The 22,072-nt window shown below is 42.7% G+C and overlaps 2 protein-coding genes across 3 annotated transcripts in view; both read left to right on the top strand.

Annotated features, from left to right (window-relative positions):
* The window catches only part of LOC120533205 (zona pellucida sperm-binding protein 3-like), a 90,995-nt gene extending 70,780 nt beyond the window's left edge, over positions 1-20,215 (top strand). The window contains exons 2-6 of the mRNA XM_039759967.1: positions 19,018-19,133; positions 19,298-19,401; positions 19,479-19,653; positions 19,727-19,847; positions 19,930-20,215. Of these exons, the coding sequence (XP_039615901.1) occupies positions 19,018-19,133; positions 19,298-19,401; positions 19,479-19,653; positions 19,727-19,847; positions 19,930-20,025 (612 nt within the window). The 3' untranslated portion in view covers positions 20,026-20,215. The remainder of the gene's footprint in view (positions 1-19,017; positions 19,134-19,297; positions 19,402-19,478; positions 19,654-19,726; positions 19,848-19,929) is intronic.
* The window catches only part of LOC120533207 (zona pellucida sperm-binding protein 3-like), a 116,510-nt gene extending 95,861 nt beyond the window's left edge, over positions 1-20,649 (top strand). Inside the window, exons 2-10 of one of the 2 annotated variants that reach the window (XM_039759973.1) lie at positions 381-499; positions 672-775; positions 855-1,029; positions 1,103-1,223; positions 1,304-1,395; positions 1,470-1,585; positions 1,658-1,722; positions 20,348-20,408; positions 20,521-20,649. In XM_039759973.1, the coding sequence (XP_039615907.1) occupies positions 381-499; positions 672-775; positions 855-1,029; positions 1,103-1,223; positions 1,304-1,395; positions 1,470-1,585; positions 1,658-1,722; positions 20,348-20,408; positions 20,521-20,639 (972 nt within the window). In that variant the 3' untranslated portion in view covers positions 20,640-20,649. Of the gene's footprint in view, positions 1-380; positions 500-671; positions 776-854; positions 1,030-1,102; positions 1,224-1,303; positions 1,396-1,469; positions 1,586-1,657; positions 1,778-1,899; positions 2,036-20,347; positions 20,409-20,520 lie in introns of those variants that run through there. The other variant, XM_039759975.1, reaches the window with a different exon arrangement.
* The last annotated feature ends 1,423 nt before the right edge of the window (positions 20,650-22,072 follow it).

Raw genomic sequence — 22,072 nt, 5'->3', positions numbered from 1 at the left:
GCCAAATTACTTTGCATAGTTGGTTTCTTGATGTGGGTGTCCAAGAATAAGACCTGCCCCATGATGTCATTTCTGGGTTGAACTACTGTGATGTATGGTGCTGTGGCTTTGCAAGTGGATAGTATTGGACTGACCTGCCCAGTCATTCTCTTGTAGATCTGAAACTGGAACATACTGGAGGGCCACCTACAATCTTGCAGCTTATCTTTCAGGTTACAAATGGGAAGGGCAGAAGTGAGTTGTCAATTAGAGGAGTAATTGACTTGGAAGGGTTTAGGTCAAAGTCCATTGAATGACTATAATGCTTACATATTGACTAGTCCACTGGCTAAATGTCCTTAAAGATTGCAGTATTTAAATTTGTTGACTCTTCCCTTTAGATGCTGGGAGCTCTCATAGTGTACACCTTCACCCTGGACTACAATCCTTCTCCAATTGATGGTCTTCCTATTGTAAGAACAAATCCAGCTGTGGTGCAAATTGAATGCCAATACAACAGGTATGACTTGTACCTAGAATGAAGGTCTCAAGTGACATTGCAAGTTTAACATCCCAATTTCTGGCTGTATCTTCATTGCAAGAACCTGTCCTAAAAAACTCTAGGCCACTTGAATCCAAATTTCAAAGCCTAGCCCTATTGATCCCCTTTTTCTAATGTCCTCTTTCCCCAGGCTACACAATGTAAGCAGCAATGCCTTAAACCCCACTTGGGTTCCCTACACCTCCACGATATCTGCTGAGGATATTCTGGGCTTCTCACTTGTTATAATGAGCAGTAGGTGTACACATTTAAAAATCCTACTTTCAATTTGCACTGATGTGATCTGAACACCTTGTAACATTCCTGTCTGCAGGTGACTGGAGTGGGCCGAGTCCATCCAACACCTTCTTACTTGGAGACCTCATTAACCTTCAAGCATCTGTGGACAGCACTAACCATGAGCCTCTCCGTGTCTTTGTGGACAGCTGTGTGGCCACTCCTGGGTCCAATGCATCTGCCCCAGCCTACACCTTCATTGGGAATAATGGGTGGGTGTGAGCAATAGTCTGACAAGATCTTAGTCTGGAAACGCAATGCTATGGTCGCTTTTGTGTATTGCAGGTGTTTCTTGGACAGCAAACTGACAGGCTCCAATTCCCAGTTCGTGTCCCCCAGAGTTGCCCAGTCTGTCCTGCAGTTCCAGCTTGATGCCTTCAGGTTTTATGGCCTGACTACTAGTTCAGTAAGTCCATTCCTCTCCATTGGAGGAATCCCATTGAAGCTCCCAGGTGTGACGTTAGTCTCTTGCATGTCTACTTTCAGATCTTCATTACCTGCCATCTGAAGGTGACCTTGGTGTCCGCTCATGTTGATCCTTTGAATAAGGATTGTTCATACAACTCTGCACTGAGCCAGTAAGTGACTGACCGGATGAGGGTGCAGCTGTTCAGATGAGATAGCAGGTTGTGATTGGTGGCTGTGCTTTCAGGTGGAGCTCAGTTGATGGGGACAATGCTGTCTGTAGCTGCTGTGACACAAGCTGTGCCAACCCCCATCCCTTCAGGAGGGGCTCTGGTACCCATAAACACAGACCTAGGAGAGCAAGTAAGTGATCTCACCAGCAGACTTCTTCAGTGTCCAGCCTGGGATACACAAACTGTAATTTGTATTTTTCAGGTGAAGTGAGTGCACCAGCTGGATGGCAGGAGACCATTTCTGTTGGCCCTCTTTTTCTGGAGCAGGTCTCTCCGTCTTTATCTCAGTCCCTGTCTCTTCAGCAAGATGAAGTCTCTGCAGGTAACTTAACATGTTTGAACAGCCTAAATGCAAGCCAAGTTAAGGACTGCTTTTGAATCTAGCCTAGTGAGTTGCAGTGTGTTTAGGTTTTCTTCATTCCTAATTTCTTTTCTCTTTTGCAGGCTCCCAATTCCACTATTCCATCCTTGGTGCTGTTGTAGGTGTCCTGGCTGTCTCGTGTGTGGCTGTACTATTCTTTGCCTACAGAAAAGCAAAGGGCATTGGTAATGCTAAGCAATAAAAGTTGGCAAGTTCACAGCATTGCCTTAAGTGTCGTTTTTTCGTTTAGAAGGGTGGTGTACTGGTGCCTATTTAATAGCATACTTTGTTCTTATTGAGTCTTATAGACAAATGGTGCCACATGTATGGCCAGTACCTCCATGGAACAATCTTGCACCTATAATCCTAGGCAAATTGATGGTCTGAGTAGTAAGGCAGCTGCTCTCTAACAAACTTTAGTAGAAAGTGTCATCTCCACAAATGTGCCTACTAGCTGAGGCAGTAGTCTCCATGCATCCATCCATTTTCCAACCCGCTGAATCTGAACAGAGTCATGGGGGCTCTGCTGGAGCCAACACAGGGCACAGCACTCGTGTCAAATTTTGATGGAAAATCTCCCATTCCTCTTAATCTCTGGTACCCACCAGCTGTTCAGACATCACAGCAGCTTTTAATTAATGGCACAATCTAGACCTGAGCCTCAAAATGGGGGGTTGGGGGGGCTATGAATCTGGCAGCCCATGCCACCTGCCATTTGTGATCAATATAGCTTTGCTTTTGTCTGCTTTGAAACAAGCCCAGCAGCTCTTTCTCAGAAACCAAAAACCATTTTGTTTTCTATATGCATCAGCATCATGACGTAGTGGTCTAAATTGGGGGGAGGAGGGGGGCAAACAAGTGTCTAAATTTACAGACCCTACCCATGACAAACTAGAAAAAGCTTTTTAAAAAAAGCTGACTGGACAAATCCTGGGTATCCAGGAAGAAGTTTGTCATTGATCAAAACATTTGGGCTTTGATTTAGAGTCCTTGTGGATTGAATTTTAATGGCATTCATAACGGAGCCACCCTGTTGTCAGATCTTGTGTTCTGAGTAATCTTTAAGATGGAGTATCTTTCTCCCTTAAGACAGGTTCTTGCTGCTAGAACAGCAATTCATTTAGATTAAATTTATTTTTGTGTATCTTTCAAAAGTAGTTGCCCTTGAGGGTGTAAGGCTCAGTTTCATGATCCAGCTGGGATGTCAGAACTAAAGATCTATTGACCCAGGTGGATACAAATCAACCTTTGACATTTTCTGCTAGTTTCTGGGATTTGATTAAATAATGCCAACTGGTGCAACAACAAAGTATACTGTAGGTTCCTTGTAACAAGGATTCTGTTGTAAGAGGTACAGGTTTTGAATTTATGACTAGAAGCAGAGGTCCTCAATTGTGCTGCTGTAGGGCTGAATTGGCTACAGGCTTTCATTCCAACCAGGGTCCAAACTAGAACTTGGTCCTTGATGCTGATGAATGTTGCTGTAAATGCCTTGTTAGTGTCTTTTATTCATCAAAGACAAATTTTAGTTATTGTAGATCAGGGGTCCTCAATTACAGTCCTGGGGGGTCTGCTATGGTTGCAGATTTTCACTTCTAACCAATTTCTTCATTAGAACCCTTTTATTAGCAAAGCAATGTTTTGGAGCTTAATTTTAGTTCCCTTGCATGTTACCGTTCAGAAATCCTAATTGCCTATTAGATTTAAGCAGCAGCGTTAAGTTTGAATTGTTGTCCGTTATCTTTATCAGACATTCATTAGTAATGAGATGCAGATAACCAATAAACCAAGTAGCAGCTCACGTACTTGCCATGAACTAGCGGTGATTTAAAAAAAAAAAAAAGTTTAGAAATAAATGATGAATTGGAAGGACATTTAAATTTGTTCTGGTCCGCACAACACATGGATATGTTCTCACAGAAGGACACTCTACAGTGAAATTACAATTGCTCCTAGATGAATGCAAGCATTAAAAAGCTAAATAGTTCAATACTAAGTTTCATCATCCGCATGGACTGCTTTCTAATTCCCGAACTCACGGACAAGTTCTCCCGTGGATAAGTCAGAGTTTGATTTTTATCGTACAATTTCTAGTATTTTATAATGTCGCTCGTATAATCGAATGTGGAAAGCCCACTCTATTGGCCCAAGAGATTACGATATGTTAACGCCCACCTGAGAGTAACGGAGCACACGGCCTTCTTTTTCTATGTGGGTGCGGCAATGCGCTGTATCAGCGTGCGCTCCTAATCTCGCTCTACTGTGACCAAAATTCAATGTGCCTGAGAAACTGATGTGAGATTGAAGGAGGCAAGAACGTGTAAAAATAAAATTAAGTGTCGCATTTTTGAACGGGCGTACAAGTCGGTCTGATATGATCGATTTTTCGGGTTTCAAGACCCGACCTATACATGATGGTAGACGAGAATAAAAACTTGAGGACCCCTGACTTAAGAATTTCTCAAGAAAACTCATTCCAGACAAGCTTTTAAATGTTTTTTAAAGTGTTTTGGGGCCAATTACTACCTTAAACAATAGCTAATCTGTCCGGTTTTTGGCAGCTTTTGCTTGTTTCATTCCACACCAGCTTTTTAATGTTTTTTTAATTGTTTTAGGGGGTGTTGACATATAGATTAATTGTCATTGCGATAGCAAGAAAACTTTTAACAGCGTACGCTTGGGTAATATACTGATGTCGGAAGAATAACAACACTCTCTGAAGCTTCTTGATCAGGGTAAAAAAACACCAGTCATGCAGTCTCCTTTTTATTGTATTAAAAACCTCTATGCACCAAAATCACGCCAGAACTTAACAAAAAGGAAACACTTCTTTCAATGGAGAGCATTTTACATTTATATGTAAACAGGGGGGCCTGTCAAATGAGCTTTTAAGTTTCTATCTGGTTATAAGCTCTTGTTTCCACTACTGGCACCTGTCCCACTCTGTGATTGTGTACCCACAGTTTCAATTTGGAAGAAATCCAGAAACACTTGCATTTAGATTGCTGGGGGTAAAGCGAACAAACTGATGTTGCAAACTGTCTTGGAACCAAATTTATATCTGGTGTGCTTATTTTTGTCCTTTGATTAGACAGGAAAATGCATCACCTCCATTCTTTTATAGACCACCATGTGGTCTGTGATACTGAGAAGAATGACAAAAGTGCCTTGTCTTTGTTCAGGGGCTCTGTTGCATTGTGGGTTTGGGTGTTTGGTCATACCTCGTGTTTGCTGGTTGTACTGCAGTTACACTCCAAGATTTCCTATCTGACGCTCCTCATATGTTACATAGTCTGCTGGAAGAAAGAGTTGCTTTTCTGTAATCTTTTTATGTTTCCTACTGAGGTTGGATTCAACTTGGCACCATCTTACTGTCCAGCACAGGAATACCCTTGAAAGTGAAAGGGTCTCTTCAGTCTTTTGTTAACGGCCATCCTGTACAGTAAGGTTGGTACTAAAGAGCAAAAGTCCAAGCAGACATTTAGTGAAACAGAAGGAACTGAACTAATGCTGGAGTTGGGTTATAAAGGATGTAGTTGACTTGGGCTTCTTGGGTTCATAAGCCAAGCCTTTTGGTCCATAACTGATACACAGGTAGAGTTATAGTCATTTTTCTCACTGACCATCGTGGTAAATGAATTAAGATCCAGATGTCTCTGGGCTGTGAATATGTCTTGATCAGTGACATCGACTCTGCATGCAGTCTTCTCTGTTGAAGATTCAGAGGCAGCATTCCAATGGAAGGCCAATTTTAGCTATCTTATGAAACCTGAACTGGCATTTGAGTACAATGTGTCTGCAAATTAAGTGTAAAATATCAAAAGGTGACGCCACATTCCACTTAAACTAAAAAAGTGTAAATTGCTTTCAGGTAGCAGTAATCAGGTCGGCATAGTAAGTCAAGGAACAGCAAATGGCTACTCCATACTAGTTTGAAGGGAGGTTTGAACAGAATGCGGTCTCTTCGGTCCAAGTGCAATAGAAACTCCCAGTGGCTCAGGGCCTCTACCAACACTCCTCTTGCTACTTTGAGAGTCCCATTGTTTCAGATTTATTTATAGTGGATGCAGAAAATAGTCAGACATCCTCAGTTTCTGCACACTTTACACTCAATAACCCAAAGTGAAGACATGTTTTTAGAAAAGTCTGAAAATGTATTGAAACTAAAAATATTTCATTTATGTACTTTCACACACGCACAATTCAGTACGTTGTGGAAGTATCTTCAGCTGCAATTACAGCTTTGAGTCTCCATGAGTGAATCTCTATAAGCTTTGCACACCTGGATTTGGGGAGTGTATCCCATTGTTCCTGGCAAATCCTTTTAAGTTTCAGTAGATTTGATAGACAACATCTGGAAACTGCCATCTTCTGGTCTCCCCACAGATGTTCTATGGTGTTGAAGTCTGGGCTAATGTTGGGCCACTCAATGACATTCAGACTTGTCCCAAATTCACTCCAGTGTTGTCTGGGCTGTATGCTCCAGGTCATTGGCATGCTTGAAGGTGAGCTGTCACTCCAGCTTGAGGTCACGTGCACTCTGGAGAAGGTTTTCTTTAAGGATCTCTGTGTATTTGTCTGCATTTATTCTTCCCTTTATTCTGACCAGGCTTCCTGTCTCTGACACTGAGAAGCATGTCTACAGCATGTTGGTGCCACTGTCACACTTCACCATAGGTATGCTATTAGACTAAGATGACCAGTGTGAAGTGTTTGGCAGACATGTGAAATAAACTCAGAATGTTCTAAAAACCATTTGGCAAACTCCAAGCAGGAGTAAACCACTCGTCCAGAAACACCTGATTGATGGAGTGCTGTTGAGATGTTTGTCCTTCTAACAGGTTCTACCGTCTCAGCATAGGACTTGTAAAGGTCTGTTAGAGTGAATGTTGTGTTGATGGTCATCTCCCTGACTTTTCATGCCTGATTACTCAGTTTGTGTTCTGGCTCAGCAGGATACAAATTACTTATTTTTAGGACAAACCAGGAGATGCATGCAAAAGGCATAACAAAAAATTAAATTTTAAATCAAATGACTAAGATACCGACATAGAGAGGCAAAAATCAAATTAAATCAAATCAAGAAAGTCAAAACCAGGCAAGGCACGAAAATCAATTAGCAGGAAGAGAGTTTTGTTCAATTATTCATCTGCAGATCAGATAAAGCTTGGTACAAATGAACACATTTTATTTTGTCATGCTAATTAATCTCAATGTCACAACCCCCAAAGACCACGTCCGTGGAAACCTAATAGAGAAAAAGCAATAAGACCCAAAAACTCAGCCCTGACCCTAACAGTTTGGCTGGACAGTCAACTCAGAGAAGAGTCCTGGAGGTTCCAAACTTCTTCTGTTTCACAGTTTTGAAGTCTCTGCACACCAAGGATCACTTAAAGTTTCATCAGTGGCTTTATCCCCTTCCTCTGATATATAACTTACCACAATTTGATTTTTGTCCTGACATGTAAATTGAATTGTTACACCTTAAATAGGCATCAATTCAATTTGCCCCAAGTGGACTCCAATCAACGTCTAGAAACATCTCAAGGAGATTTAAAGCAAACGGGCCCAATACCACAATTTGGAGAGCCACAGCAAATGGTCTGAATATTTATGTAAATGAGAGATTTCAGTTATTGATTTTTTTTATAAATTTGCAGTTCTATTTGAAAACATGTTTTAACTTTGTCATTATGGTTTATTGAGTGTAGATGGTTGTCAAAAATAGCAAATGTATCTATTTTAAAGAAAATCTACAACATAAGAAAGTGTACATGGTGAGAAAAATATTAAATGCCGTGTGCTGCATGGTGAAACACAGTTGACGCGTCTGTCGAGGATTGCTTGTATGTTGCCGAGGCAACTTCAAGTTCACAGCCTCATGGCATAACACATCTGTCACCCAATGATTGATGTGGAGAGCATACTAACCCGACCCCTGACCTGGCCCTGTCACTGCTTGTTTGCTGTGTCTGCGTGTATTGAAGTGGTTGTTCCTGTTTGAATAAATATGCTGAATGTTCCTGTTTTGATTGGAATAAAGTTGGTGATCTTGAAGCATTTGGATACAGCATCTTCTCTCAAGTGTACGACCGAGACTCACATGGTACCATAAGTGGGGTCTTGCACCAATGGATCCTCAACAGTCATACGATGTTCCTCTCCAACCAGAACTGGATGAGGCTACTGTAGGCACTCCTGCCCTTGCCTGTCCCAGAGATGTGCTGGTGAAGATGTCTCCCTTATACATCCCAGAGTGCTTCCTATTCTGTTTGGAATGCATAGCAATACTGATGTGCTGGGACAAGGGAGGCTGGGCATCAATTATGACCTCTGTTATGACCAGGGAGGCCGTACAGGTCATGCTAAATCTTTCTCCTGACACACTTGTGATTTTGACTTCTTGTATCAATGGATCCTCCTCCATTTCATCGGAGCAATGTTTCAGCCGTGGCATGGCCAAATGGAAATGCAGCTAGATGGATGAGGTCTCCAGGACTCTAAAAATATCCAAACCTAATTATGTCATATCATCTACTGTTAAACCGTAATTCTAAAATTTTTATTATGCTGTCTTAAGGAATTGTTCTGTTGTGTATATTGTATTGTATTGACCCCCTACTTTTGACACCTACTGCACGCCCAACCTACCTGGAAAGGGGTCTCTCTTTGAACTGCCTTTCCCGAGGTTTCTTCCATTTTCCCTACAAGGTTTTATTGGGAGTTTTTCCTTGTCTTCTCAGAGAGTCAAGGCTGGGGGGCTGTCAAAAGGCAGGGCCTGTTAAAGCCCATTGCGGCACTTCCTGTGTGATTTTGGGCTATACAAAAATAAACTGTAAACTGCATATGGCTATGAGCCCCCTGGCCAAGGGATATCGGTTTTAGCTGTGGTGAATCGATTCTGATCGCCCTATATAGGGACGGGTCCAGGGTTTGGTACACCAGATTCAAAGCTGGTTTTCTGGAGACACCTTCAAATGCATTGAAGAAAGCTCGCTATAGACACAGTCTTGTCAGGGATAAATGAGGTCCTTTGTGATGAGATGCATTGGAATGATGTCCACTTGCTGCTAGACCTGAGCTGCAAATTGAAGGGCACCTAAGCCATCTGGAAGCAGAGGGCCTGTCCTAATGTGGCACTGACTTCGACCCAATCATCATGTCCACTCCAGATGGTCAATCGCTCATGCTATGGATCTCAGCCTCCACCTCCAACTTGTCCTCGCCTCTCTCCAGAACAATATCTGTTGCCACTCCCTTCCTCGGCCCCTCCTATTCAAGTCCAGGCTCCTAAAGTTGCTGATGCCACTGCTTGGGGTACACAGATTGATGCTCTAGGTAGACGGTACTATCGTAGGAACTTCACAGCTGGGATTGAGTACAGGTGCTTTGGCTGTGATCAAAAAGAACATTTCGCTCGGAAGTGCTGCCTCTCGCCACCATAGTCCATGGACCTTGGTCTGGCTCTGGTACACATCTCTCAAGATTCTCACAAGATGTTGAAAAAGGAAAATTCTAAGGTCTCTGTTAAGTTGGCTGGACACAAAGTCCTGGCTCTGTTGGACATTGGTAGTGACCTCCGTGTAGCTCACCATGATTTGCTCCAGCAGGCCCCTTACACAAACATGGACTGGGGGAACATCCACTGTGTCCATAGGGTCGTTAAAATGTATGAGACTACCTCTGAAATTTAAAGGGCAGAGCTTGAAGGTTTGGACCACTGATAAGCAGTTGACACAGGCAGAGATTGTTTGTCCGTTGCCCAGGCAAATGCAGGTTCATGGTGTCAAAGAGGCAAGTACAAGTTCGCAGCCTCGCTCTGTAATGCATCTGTTGCCTGATGGTTGATGTGGGGAGCATTCTAATATGGCCACTGACCTGACCCCGTCACTGCTTCTTTGTTTGTGGTAGCTGCCATTTAAAAAATATGTTGACTTTTCCTGTTTTGATTGGAGAAAAGTAGGTTTTCTTGAAGACTTTGGGCTCAGCATCTTCTCTCTGATGAAAGACAGTGACTCACGTGTCACTCTATACAAATATGTGTATATATATATATATATATATATATATATATATATATATATATATATATATATATATATATATATATATATATATATATATATGTATATATATTTTTTTTTTTTTTGCAGCAAACCAGGGCATTGGTCCAAACCTCCAACATGAACACACCAAGAGTCCCGGGTTCAAATAAAGGATGGTTCTTATTCACCACAATACCTTCAATGTAACACAAGCACAGGTTTTCTCTCTCCACAATTCACCTCTCACCACCTTACTACTCAGCTCCGACTCACCTGGAAAAGGGGGTGTGGTCCCTTTTATTATGGACCTGAGAGTACTTCCAGTTCCAGGGCTACTGCCAGATGGTATCACTTCCAGGTTATGTTACAGTCCATTATAACAGGGAGCTTGTCTTCCTGCAGCGCTCTCTTGCAGCACCCATGGGAATGTAGCCTGGCAGAGCAGCCCTGCTGGCTTCCCACTGGGTACTGATATCCAGGGCCACTGCCATGTAGTGTGCTGGGGCAGTTAAAAACTTCCAGTGACATCTTCATTCAGTGGGCTGTGTGTTCAATCACTTTTGGTCCTTCCTTCCTGGTATGATCCCCTCCTCCTTCCTGGCCAGGTTGCCTATCTGCCTGTTAGGAGCCTCCTGTCTGAATAAGGAATCATACCCTCTTCGGGCCATGTAGCATCTAATATGTATATATACAATGACTTACGAACGCTCTCGGCTGTTTGTTTACAATCGCACAAGCGGATACACGTGACCGCATTTGGACCGTAACGCAAGATGTTGGTCGTAAATTAAAACAAACATTTTGGTCATAAATCAAGTTGATCGCATGTAAGGCCGGTCGTATATACCAAGGGTCGACTGTATATATATATATACTATAGGGTGGTCTAGATCTAATTATGCAATTTTCATTATGCTATAACTTATTAAGTTTTTACATAGAAAATCACCTGAAAAATCATGGACCATCGAGATGTGTGATGTGTGAACTGACGACATGAAGAATCGTCTTCACACCGAATTGGAATCATCCCCATATAAATCAAAGTCATCCAGATGATCTGGATCTACATAATTAGATCTGGACCACCCTATACATATATATATATATATATATATATATATATATATATATATATATATATATATATATGTATATATATATATATATATATACTGCTCAAAAGAATTAAAGGAACACTTTTTAATCAGAGTATAGCATAAAGTCACTGAAACTTATGGGATATTAATCTGGTCAGTTAAGTAGCAGAGGGGGTTGTTAATCAGTTTCAGCTGCTGTGGTGTTAATGAAATTAACAACAGATGCACTAGAGGGGCAACAATGAGATGACCCCCAAAACAGGAATAGTTTAACAGGTGGAGGCCACTGACATTTTTCCCTCCTCATCTTTTCTGACTGTTTCTTCACTAGTTTTGAATTTGGCTACAGTCAGTGTCACTACTGGTAGCATGAGGCGATACCTGGACCCTACAGAGGTTGCACAGGTAGTCCAACTTCTCCAGGATGGCACATCAATATGTGTCATTGCCAGAAGGTTTGCTGTGTCTCCCTGCACAGTCTCAAGGGCATGGAGGAGATTCTAGGAGACAAGCAGTTACTCTAGGAGAGCTGGAGAGGGCCATAGAAGGTCCATAACCCATCAGCAGGACCAGTATCTGCTCCTTTGGGCAAGGAGGAACAGGATGAGCACTGCCAGAGCCCTACAAAATGACCTCCAGTAAGCCACTGGTGTGAATGTCTCTGACCAAACAACCAGAAAGACTTCGTGAGGGTGACCCAAGGGCCCCATGTCCTCTAATGGACCCTGAGCTCACTGCCTAGCAGCATGCAGCTCGATTGGCATTCGCCATAGAATACCAGAATTGGCAGATGCACCACTGGTGCCCTGTGCTTTTTACAGATGAGAGCAGGTTCACCCTGAGCACGTGACAGAAGTGAAAGGGTCTGGAGAAGCCATGGAGAACATTATGCTGCCTGTAACATCATTCAAAATGAGCAGTTTGGTGGTGGGTTAATGATTGTCTAGGGAGGCATATCCATGGAGGGTCACACAGACCGCTACAGGCTTGACAAAGGCAATTTGGCTGCCATTAGGTATCTGGATGAAATCCTTGGACCCATTGTCAGACCCTATGCTGGTACAGTGGCTCCTGGTGCACGACAATTCCTGGCCTCATGTGGTGAGAGTATGCAGGCAGTTCCTGGAGGATGAAGGAATTGATACCATTGACTGGCCACCACACTTTCCTGACCTAAATCCAATAGAACACCTCTGGGACATTATGTTTTGGTCCATCCAATGCCACCAGGTTGCACCTCAGACTGTCCAGGATCTCAGTGATGCCCTGGTCCAGATCTGGGAGGAGATCCCCCACAACACCATCTGTCATCTCATTAGAAGCATGCACCAATGTTGTCAGGCATGTATACAAGAACACAGGGGCCATACAAAGTGCTGCGTACAATTTTGAGTTGCTGTAATTAAATTTTCGCAAAATGGACTAGCCTGCCACATAATGTTTTCACTCTGATTTTTGGGGCGTCTTTGAATTCAGGGCTCTGTAGGTTGATCATTTTCATTTCCATCAAACGATGTGGCATCCTTTCGTTCCTAACACATTACCCAGTCTATATCAGTATAGATATCCAGGAGGATTTCTTTTTCCCATTGAGATCTGATGTGTTTTCAAAGTGTTCCTTTAATTTTTTTGAGCAGTTTATATATATATATATATACTGTATATCCCTGTCTTGCACCCGAAAACATGAGGCTGAGTCTCAGTACTTTAGCAAAATCAACTTTATTCAGCTTGAAACAGGAAGAGCATGGATATTTATTGTAGTGGGATCTGCCACTCTCCAATACGCAGACACGGCAGTCAGGCAGGTTTGTGGCCAGGTTAATTGCCAAATAATCCTGTTCCCTGCCTTCATAATGTTCCTTGCAACACCCATCAATGACTTATAGTGTGAACGCAGTCGGCTTGGATTTGCTTTTCCAGTGAGTGCTGGGAGCCTGCTGTTGCCCTGGCAACAGATACGCTGGCTCCCACAGACACGGCGGCGATTGTGCTTTGGGATACTCTTTAGTGTGCTGTCTCATTAGGGGGAGTCCCAAAAGAGTTTTGAAACCTTACAATATACAGTACTATGTATATATATATATATATATATATATATATATATATATATATATATATATATATATATATATATATATATATATATATATATATATATATATATATATATACTTTTATATTATTACTGTATAAAAAATTATTTAAAATTTGCATAATTTAAAGGATTCATTGGGGAACTGTAAGTGAATTCCTCATTTGTCATGACCCACTCTGACTGGACAAAGACATTCCTAAGCTTATATAGTGTGGCAGGCGGCTGGGGGCTGTGCCCAACCCGTACACCTGGAAGAACCAGAAGAAGGACTACACTTCCTTCGGACCATTGGAACGGAGCATGGAAGCTCAACCCTATAGGTGCCCGTGGCCACCGCTAGGGGTACCCAGATGCCTGTGAGGCCCTGGACATCAGCACGTCAGGAAAACCAGGGACACTCGGAGTGCTTCTGGGTGCTTGTGAGGCAATTCCGCCACACCAGGAAGTGCCACAGGAAGCTCGTCAGGAGGCACCTGGAGCACTTCCGGGTGGACTTAAAAGGGGCCGCCTCCCTCCATTCGTCAGCTGCAGTCGGGAGGAACAGGGACTGAGCTCGTTGGAAAGGAGAGGAGAAGAGTGGAGGTGGTGAAGACTTGAGGAGGTGGGTGACTGGTGCAAGGGCACTGTGTGCTGTCGACTTTATTATAAATAAATGTGTGCTTTGTGTAAACATTGGTGTGTGCCTGTGTGTGCCAGGGAGCTGGACTTCTACAATAGGCAGAGAAGAACAGTTAATCATCCTATAGAAATTGGAAATATAAGACATTTTAATACATCAATAATAAGGGGCAACTCCCCAAAAATAGAACAATAGAAAAATGAAATACACAAAATGTTAAAATTACTTTGACTGATTTGATTTAAATTTGGTCATGTTGTAGAAAACAAAAAATGATCTAATATGTGTTTTTTAATTTGTTGATACATTTTTTATTTGTCAATTTTTGTTTATATTATGCTAACTTAAATGCTCAGCATGGCGCACGTGACGAATGTTGCATAAGCAATTGAAGGCAGCACTAGCTAACAGGGTGGGCTCATGAGTGAAGGAGAGCCTGTGTCCAGCACAGGAGAAACAAGATGGAAATCCCTTTGTCATGGACAATGAGGTGTCAAATGGAAAAATGGAGAAAATTCATCAAAGTTCAAGGGTTAGCATGCACTATAAAGCCTGAGTACCGTTGCCAGGGGCTGTGGTTGTGAGAGCTGGTGTTTATTTGCATCTACAGATTTTGAAAGAAGACCCCCACACTGCTGTTCAAAATCATTTACATTTACATGCATATCTGCTATGATTTAGGGGTAACATCATACAATAGTGATGTGCGGCACGGTGACACAGTGAGTAGCGCTGCTGCCTCGCAGTCCTCCCTGCGTGCAGTTTGCATGTTCTCTTCGTGTCTGCACGGGTTTCCTCCTGAAGCTCTGGTTTCCTTCACCAGTTCAAAGACATGCAGTTTAGGTGCATTGGCGATCCTTAATTGCCCCTAGTGTGTGCTTGGTGTGTGTGTGTGTCCTGTGGTGGGCTGGCGCCCTGCCCGGTAATTTGTTAGTGCCTTGTGCCCTAAGTTGGCAGGGATTGGCTCCAGCAGACCCCTGTGACCCTGTGTTAGGATAAGCGGGTTGGATAATGGATGGATGTATGGATGGATGGATGGATGGATGGACACAGTAATGATTAAACATGAAGTGTTTTGGTTTGCAGTGTACATTAAAAATACACAGTATAAGTATTTGTTTTCGAAAAAGTGACTGATGCACTGGTTAGTTAAACAGGTGCCTTTCACATCTATCTATCTATCTATCTATCTATCTATCTATCTATCTATCTATCTATCTATCTATCTATCTATCTATCTATCTATCTATCTATCTATCTAATAGTGTCTTTCTATTTATTATATAGTGCCTTTCTCTATCTATCTATCTATCTATCTATCTATCTATCTATCTATCTATCTATCCAGTTATTCCAACTGCCCTCACGGTCCTCATCATAGTTTCAATGTGCATCTTGGCCTCTTCAGTACCAGACCCATAGGACAAATCCAGACTAAAATGTTTTCAACCCGTTCCACCATGCTGTCCAATATGATGCCAGCCTTCCCTTTGCTACTGTTTGGCAAAACTTCAGTCCTTGACATCCGCAGCCCCCTTTCTTCTTCCCATAATTTGTTCTATAGATGTGGAAAAGAACAGGTGCACCCCTGCCACCCAAATATTATTCTACACCTGACTCTTAATTTCCCAATCCTTTGCCAACTTGCCCAGTTCCCCATTTTGCCAAAGCGCACATCATAATGTCTGCACCCCCAGTACTGTAATCTTCCAAAAACGTGCACTTCCTTCTGCCCTTAACATATCCCTAGCATGACTCCAAATCTTATTCTACCTCTGCTAATCGAGTGCCCATTCCTTGGCCATTTCTACTGTTTTCCACACATTAGTTTTTCATTTAGCCCACCCACAGAGCCATTCCCACCCTAGTTTTATTCTACACTTGCTGCCAGTCTACCCAGTCCTATGGAGGTTAGCCAGTCTCATCTCACCTTGGCACAATTTCACACTGTAAGGTCCACAGCCCCCCACATCCTAACACATCATTCGCCCCCACCCTGTCTTGTACTACACCCACAGGATACGTCCAAGATAAATCTTATTCTGTCTTTAAGATCAGGATGTCTGCATTTCCTTGAATATTAATTTTGCACTCCTTTCCTTCAGGCCTGAAATAATTCTCATGTGCTTTCTGATTGTCTAGATCTATGTTTTCCAACTTTTTTTTCTGAGGTGGACCACTTTTTGTAACCAATAAGATCCCAAGGCACCTCACAATTTTGCTAACCACATACACACTCATTCTGATACTTGTGCTCAACTGTCCGAAAGGGTGCAAGTAAAAAAGCAGCTCCGAGATCAGCATTCACAGCACTTAGTGAGCACATTGGTGGCACCTCCCAGTTACTTTGTCCCTTTGCCCGGCCGTCTCTGCCTCAGAATCAGTTCGTATGCCCACTATCCACTGGTCCTGGGAGACTCGCTGGTGACCACACACCCAAGCAGCATAGTGATAGTAGAACTGCTTTTACGTCAGCTTCTCCAGGTAGTCCTGTCCTCCTCAGACAGGTCTTGGCCACCTGAGGATGTTGTCCCTCTCAGGTTTAGACCCCGGTGCGTTACACTATTATTTCGATTGCACACCTGGATAGCTGTCATGGCACACCATTGTGCTGCGATACAGTGGTTGACAAACACTGCTTGAGATGACTGGGGCTACTTTCATGCAGCTTTCTTTGTTCATGATGATGTTTTCAGTCTTGTACGTTTGTCATTTTCCACAGCAATTCAATACTTTGAAACAGAAAGCAGGGGAAACAAAAGAAGACATCACTTACTCCGCATCCCATTAATCAACTCCAATTATTATAACAAGAGCTGGAAAATGTCAGTGTGTACGCTCTTTTGGACTTTGCACGCTTGAATATTTTGTTTCTTTTTCCTTTTCATCAAAACCCCTGGAGTTTTTATTATTTTCTGCCCTCCCAGGCCATGTGACTACAGCATTAGACCTATAATATTAAATTATTTTAAAGTGAATCCTGGCAGGGATGTCTCATGAGTCAAATGGCTTCCAGCCCCTGATAAGACATTGAACTTGAGGTAGGTTACCTTGACCAATGTTGAGATATTCTTACTTTGTATTTCAGCTTATTTGTGCCCAGTGAATGTTAAATACGTATTGTGCACCAATATAAAAAGAACCTGAGAGGTTCAAGTGCCGTTCCTGATCACTTTTACACCACAAAACTATTGATTCACAATTACATAAATATTAAAAAAGAGATTTCTTTATGCTATCTGAGGTCCACTTCCAGATTATGACATAACCATGGAGCAGTCACAGGCACTGCCACTGTTGGACTCAAAGCAAAATTGATCATCGTCTCTGCATTGTTTGGACCAATCCACCCAAAACTGGGCCTGCTTGTCCTGAGGTTGCTTTCCACTATTTTTTTACAAGGTGATTTACTTTATGACCTTTTTCGATTAATCAATCAGACATGAAATCAATGTGAATGGAAGGATACTTGTCCTGTCTCCGCTTTGCAAAGCTGATTTGATTTTACCAAAACAGTTCCTTAGAGCTGTCTGCATCACTCCAAACGTTTTCAAATGAATTTGATACAAAATGAGATTAAATCGAAGCTACATAAAAACTTTTTACGACAAAACATTTGACTACATTTAACTTTAACTACATTTGTCCAATATTTCATTAGTCTTCCGTGTTAGTCTGCAATGCACAACTCGCCCCCTAATCTCAAGAGTGAAACTTCTTCAAGACATCACACTTAACATTTAGTTCACTTTATTCTTCACTTATGCAAAGCAAATAGGTTTTAATTACCGAGGGATTTAAAACCCATCGGCGGCTGCGTGATCCACAGAAGAACGGTCAGTTTACTACCAGAAATGATCTGACGCGTTGGCATGCTTCAATTTGTGATTCTAATTTTATTATCTCTTCCCCGTAATTACCATCAGTATTTCATTCGTCTTGTTCATTTCAAACGCGATTGGTGTCTGATTGGCGATCTTTTTCTCCGCACGTGTTATTACCATTAAGCTGTCGACCGTCTTCATTCGTGTATATAAAGACTGTGCTGCTCCTTATCTTTTACTGCGTTTTGCTGATTTTCCTCTTTGTTATTTCAAAATGTGGTGTAAAGACAAGGGTCAGATTGCCGTGGTATTGCTGGTCTTTATTTTCTGCGATGCTTTTGCGCAGCCCCGTTTCAAAGGACGGAAGCAAATCGCAAAACACCAGAAGCCCGCGGTCATGCATTATGTTGAGCCGAGAGTTGGCTCTCCGCAGACCGTAACCGCTCAGTGCACCGACAGTGAGGTGATCGTCACCATCAGTCCGGACTTGTTGGGCATCCAAAAGCTGGTGCAGCCTTCTGATCTTTCCATGGGTGGATGTGGTGTGACCAGTCCGGCCGGTGCTCAGCCCTTTGTGATTGAAGCGACTCTGCAGGGCTGTGGGAGCACCGTGGAGGTGAGCTGATTAATTGTGCTCTCGCACTTGTTGTTTTTCCTAATCTTGTTTCTCGATGATTACTACTGAAAGCTCTTGTATGTGGCTCAGGTCTGGTTTATGTTCGTAGGACGTTTTGGCGCACAAGTCGCAATTGATCAGGCTCGCTTTAACGAGATCCTCTCTTTCTTTACGTTTTCATAGCGGACTGAGTGCTCGTAGGCTTTGGTACAGGATAGGCAAGAAAGGAGAACTGAGCAGTGAAGCCTGCGTTGTGTGCATAGACCCTTTATGGGTGGTGCAGTGCCCACTCGTGACCTGTATGTGGGCATTCTAAATAGAATTTAGATGGCTTTTTCAAAATGTAAAATCTGTTAAGTTGATTAAACATAAGTTGAGGTTTTTCCATTTTCTTCATCCCCAGCATTGTAGGTTTCACACCTGAAATCTTTAATCAATATGGCGAGTAAACTGCTTTGAATAGGAGGAGGAGATGTTTAAATTCTTAAAGACTTTCACAGCATTTTGAACATGGGTACTAAAGCAAATGCTAAAGCAGTACACCTCTCCCAATTTTAATCCTTTAAAATGCTCCAGGTAGCCCTTTGGTGGGAGATCTTTACAGATCTTGGAGGACTACTGGCCATTCACCCAAAAAATTACTTAGTTTTGTTACAATCCTGAAAGGTTTACATCTTGCCTGAAAGGGCCCGAGTTGCCTCAATCTTGCATATTGTAATCTTTAGCCAATAAAAGGGGTCATTTTGCTTAACTTTTCTCCTGAAAGGTTACAAGCAAATTACTTTGTGCAACACATATATGTATATTTTAAACCTTTTCACTACAAAGGGTCTCTGACTGTGCTGTTAGAGTCCAATCTAGATGTTTTTGCTCTTAGTTTAGCATTGTTGGCTCTTTAGATGCTGGGAGCTCTCATAGTGTACACCTTCACCCTTGACTACAATCCTTCAAGTGATGGTCTTCCCATTGTAAGAACAAATCCAGCTGTGGTGCAGATTGAATGCCAATACAACAGGTAAGGGAACCAAGTCCACTTGGCCTAGTATATACTAATGCAAATACAGATGCCAAGTGCAAAACACAGGTCTTCAAATCAGGGTAATGTGCTGTACATAACACATTGTAGATTCTTGTAGCTTGTCAGGTGGCTCACCTTTCTAATGTCCTTTCTCCCCTCAGGCTACACAATGTAAGCAGCAATGCTTTAAACCCCACTTGGGTTCCCTACACCTCCACGATATCTGCTGAGGATATTCTGGGCTTCTCACTTGTTATAATGAGCAGTAGGTGTAAACCTTAAAATTCTTCTTTCCATTTGCACTGATGTGATCTGAACACCTTGTAACATTCCTGTCTGCAGGTGACTGGAGTGGGCCGAGTCCATCCAACACCTTCTTCCTAGGAGACCTCATTAACCTTCAAGCATCTGTGGACAGCACGAACCATGAGCCTCTCCGTGTCTTTGTGGACAGCTGTGTTGCCACTCCTGCGTCCAATGCATCTGCCCCAGCCTACACCTTCATTGGGAATAATGGGTGGGTGAGAGTAATAAGATGGACCATAGCATTGCATTTCCAGACCAAGATCTAGTCAGACTGTGTATTGCAGGTGTTTCTTGGACAGTAAACTGACAGGCTCCAATTCCCAGTTCGTGTCCCCCAGAGTTGCCCAGTCTGTAATGCAGTTCCAGCTGGATGCCTTCAGGTTTTATGGTCTGACTACTAGTTCAGTAAGTCCTTTCATCCCATCTCTTTTGGAGGAATCCTTTGAAGCTCCCAGGTGTGACTGTAGTCTTGCATGTCTACTTTCAGATCTTCATTACCTGCCATCTGAAGGTGACCTTGGTGTCTGCTAATGTTGATCCTTTGAATAAGGATTGTTCATACAACTCTGCACTGAGCCAGTAAGTGACTGACTGGGAGGATGAGGGTGCACCTGTTCACCTGAAAGCACAGCCACCAATCACAACCTGCTACCTCATCTGGAGCTCAGTGGATGGGGACAATGCTGTCTGTAGCTGCTGTGACACAAGCTGTGCCAACCCCCCTCCCTTCAAGAGGGGCTCTGGTGCCCCTAAACACAGACTCAGGAGAGCAAGTAAGTGACCTCACCAGAAGACTTCTGTAGTGTCCAGCCTGGGATACAAACTGCAATTGTGTTTCAGGTGAAGTGAGTGCACCAGCTGGATGGAAGGAGACCATTTCTGTTGGCCCTGTTTTTCTGGAGCAGGTCTCTCCTTTGTCTTCTGTGTCTCAGTCCCTGTCTCCTCAGCAAGACCAAGGCTCTGCAGGTAACTTGTTTGAACAGCTTAAATGCAGCCATGTTATGGACTGCTTTTGAATCTATCCTAGTGAGGTGCAGTGTGTTTAGGTTTTAATTCCTTATTTCTTTTCTCCTTGCAGACTCCCAATTCCAAGATGCCATCCTTGGTGCTGTTGTAGGTGTCCTGGCTGTCTCGTGTGTGGCTGTACTATTCTTTGTTTACAGAAAAGCAAAGGGCTCTGTTAATACTAAGCAATAAAATTTTTAAAGTTCACAGCATTGCCTATAGTACATTTTCAGGGGGTGGTGTACCGGTGCCTATTAGCATTCTGGTTTTTTGAATCTTAGACAGATGGTGCCACATGCATGGCCACTGCCTCATGGAACAATCTGACCATGAATTTGCTTAGGATTATAGGTGTGAGTACTAAAGCTGCTCTCTAACCAACTTTGGTAGAAAGTGTCCTCTCCACAAATGTGCTTACTAGTCGAGGCAATAGTCTCCATGCACTTGTGTCAAAATTTTGATGGAAGATCTCCCATTGCTCTTAATCTCTGGTACCCACCAGTGTTCAGACATCACAGCAGCTATTAATTAAAATGGCATAATCTAGACCTGAACCCCAAAATATGGGGGGCTATGAATGTGGCAGCCCATGCCACCTGTCATTTGAATGCAGACAAAAGCTATAATTGACCACAGACAAGCCCAGCAGCTCTTTAACCAAAAACATTTGTTTTCTATATGCATCAGGATCAAAAAGTAGTGGACTAAAACTTATTGGGGTGGTGGAGGCAAACAAGTGTCTAAATTTACAGACCCTACCCATGACAAACTGTTAGGCTAGAAACAAATTTAAATCAAGCTGACAGGACCAAAATCCTGGGTATCCAGGAGGAAGTGTCTCATTGAGCAAAACTTTTTGGCTTTGATTTTAAAGTCCTTTTTGTGAACTGAATATTAATGGCACTCATAACTGAATAACCCTACTGTCTGATCTTGATATTTTTGAGTGATCTTTTAAGATGGATCTTTCTCCCCTAAGACTGGTTCTTGCTGCTAGAACAGCAATTCATTTAATTTAAGGGTTTTTTTTTTTTGGGTGTATATATACTGCTCAAAAAAAATTAAAGGAACACATCAGATCTCAATGGGGGAAAAAGAAATCCTCCTGGATATCTATACTGATATAGACTGGGTAATGTGTTAGGAACGAAAGGATGCCACATCGTTTGATGGAAATGAAAATGATCAACCTACAGAGCCCTGAATTCAAAGACGCCCCAAAAAATCAGTGTGGCAGGCTAGTCCATTTTGCTAAAATTTAATGGCAGCAACTCAAAATTGTACGCAGCACTTTGTATGGCCCCTGTGTTCTTGTATACATGCCTGACAACATTGGTGCATGCTTCTAATGAGATGACAGATGGTGTTGTGGGGATCTCCTCCCAGATCTGGACCAGGGCATCACTGAGCTCCTGGACAGTCTGAGGTGCAACCTGGTGGCATTGGATGGACCAAAACATAATGTCCCAGAGGTGTTCTATTGGATTTAGGTCAGGAAAGTGTGGTGGCCCTTCAATGGTATCAATTCCTTCATCCTCCAGGAACTGCCTGCATACTCTCACCACATGAGGCCAGGAATTGTCGTGCACCAGGAGCCACTGTACCAGCATAGGGTCTGACAATGG

The sequence above is a fragment of the Polypterus senegalus genome, chromosome 8 (assembly GCF_016835505.1).
Source record: "Polypterus senegalus isolate Bchr_013 chromosome 8, ASM1683550v1, whole genome shotgun sequence".
NCBI classification, from domain to species: Eukaryota; Metazoa; Chordata; class Cladistia; order Polypteriformes; family Polypteridae; genus Polypterus; species Polypterus senegalus.
The sequence above is the reverse complement of the archived record's forward strand: the minus strand, read 5'-3'. Positions and strand labels throughout refer to the sequence as shown.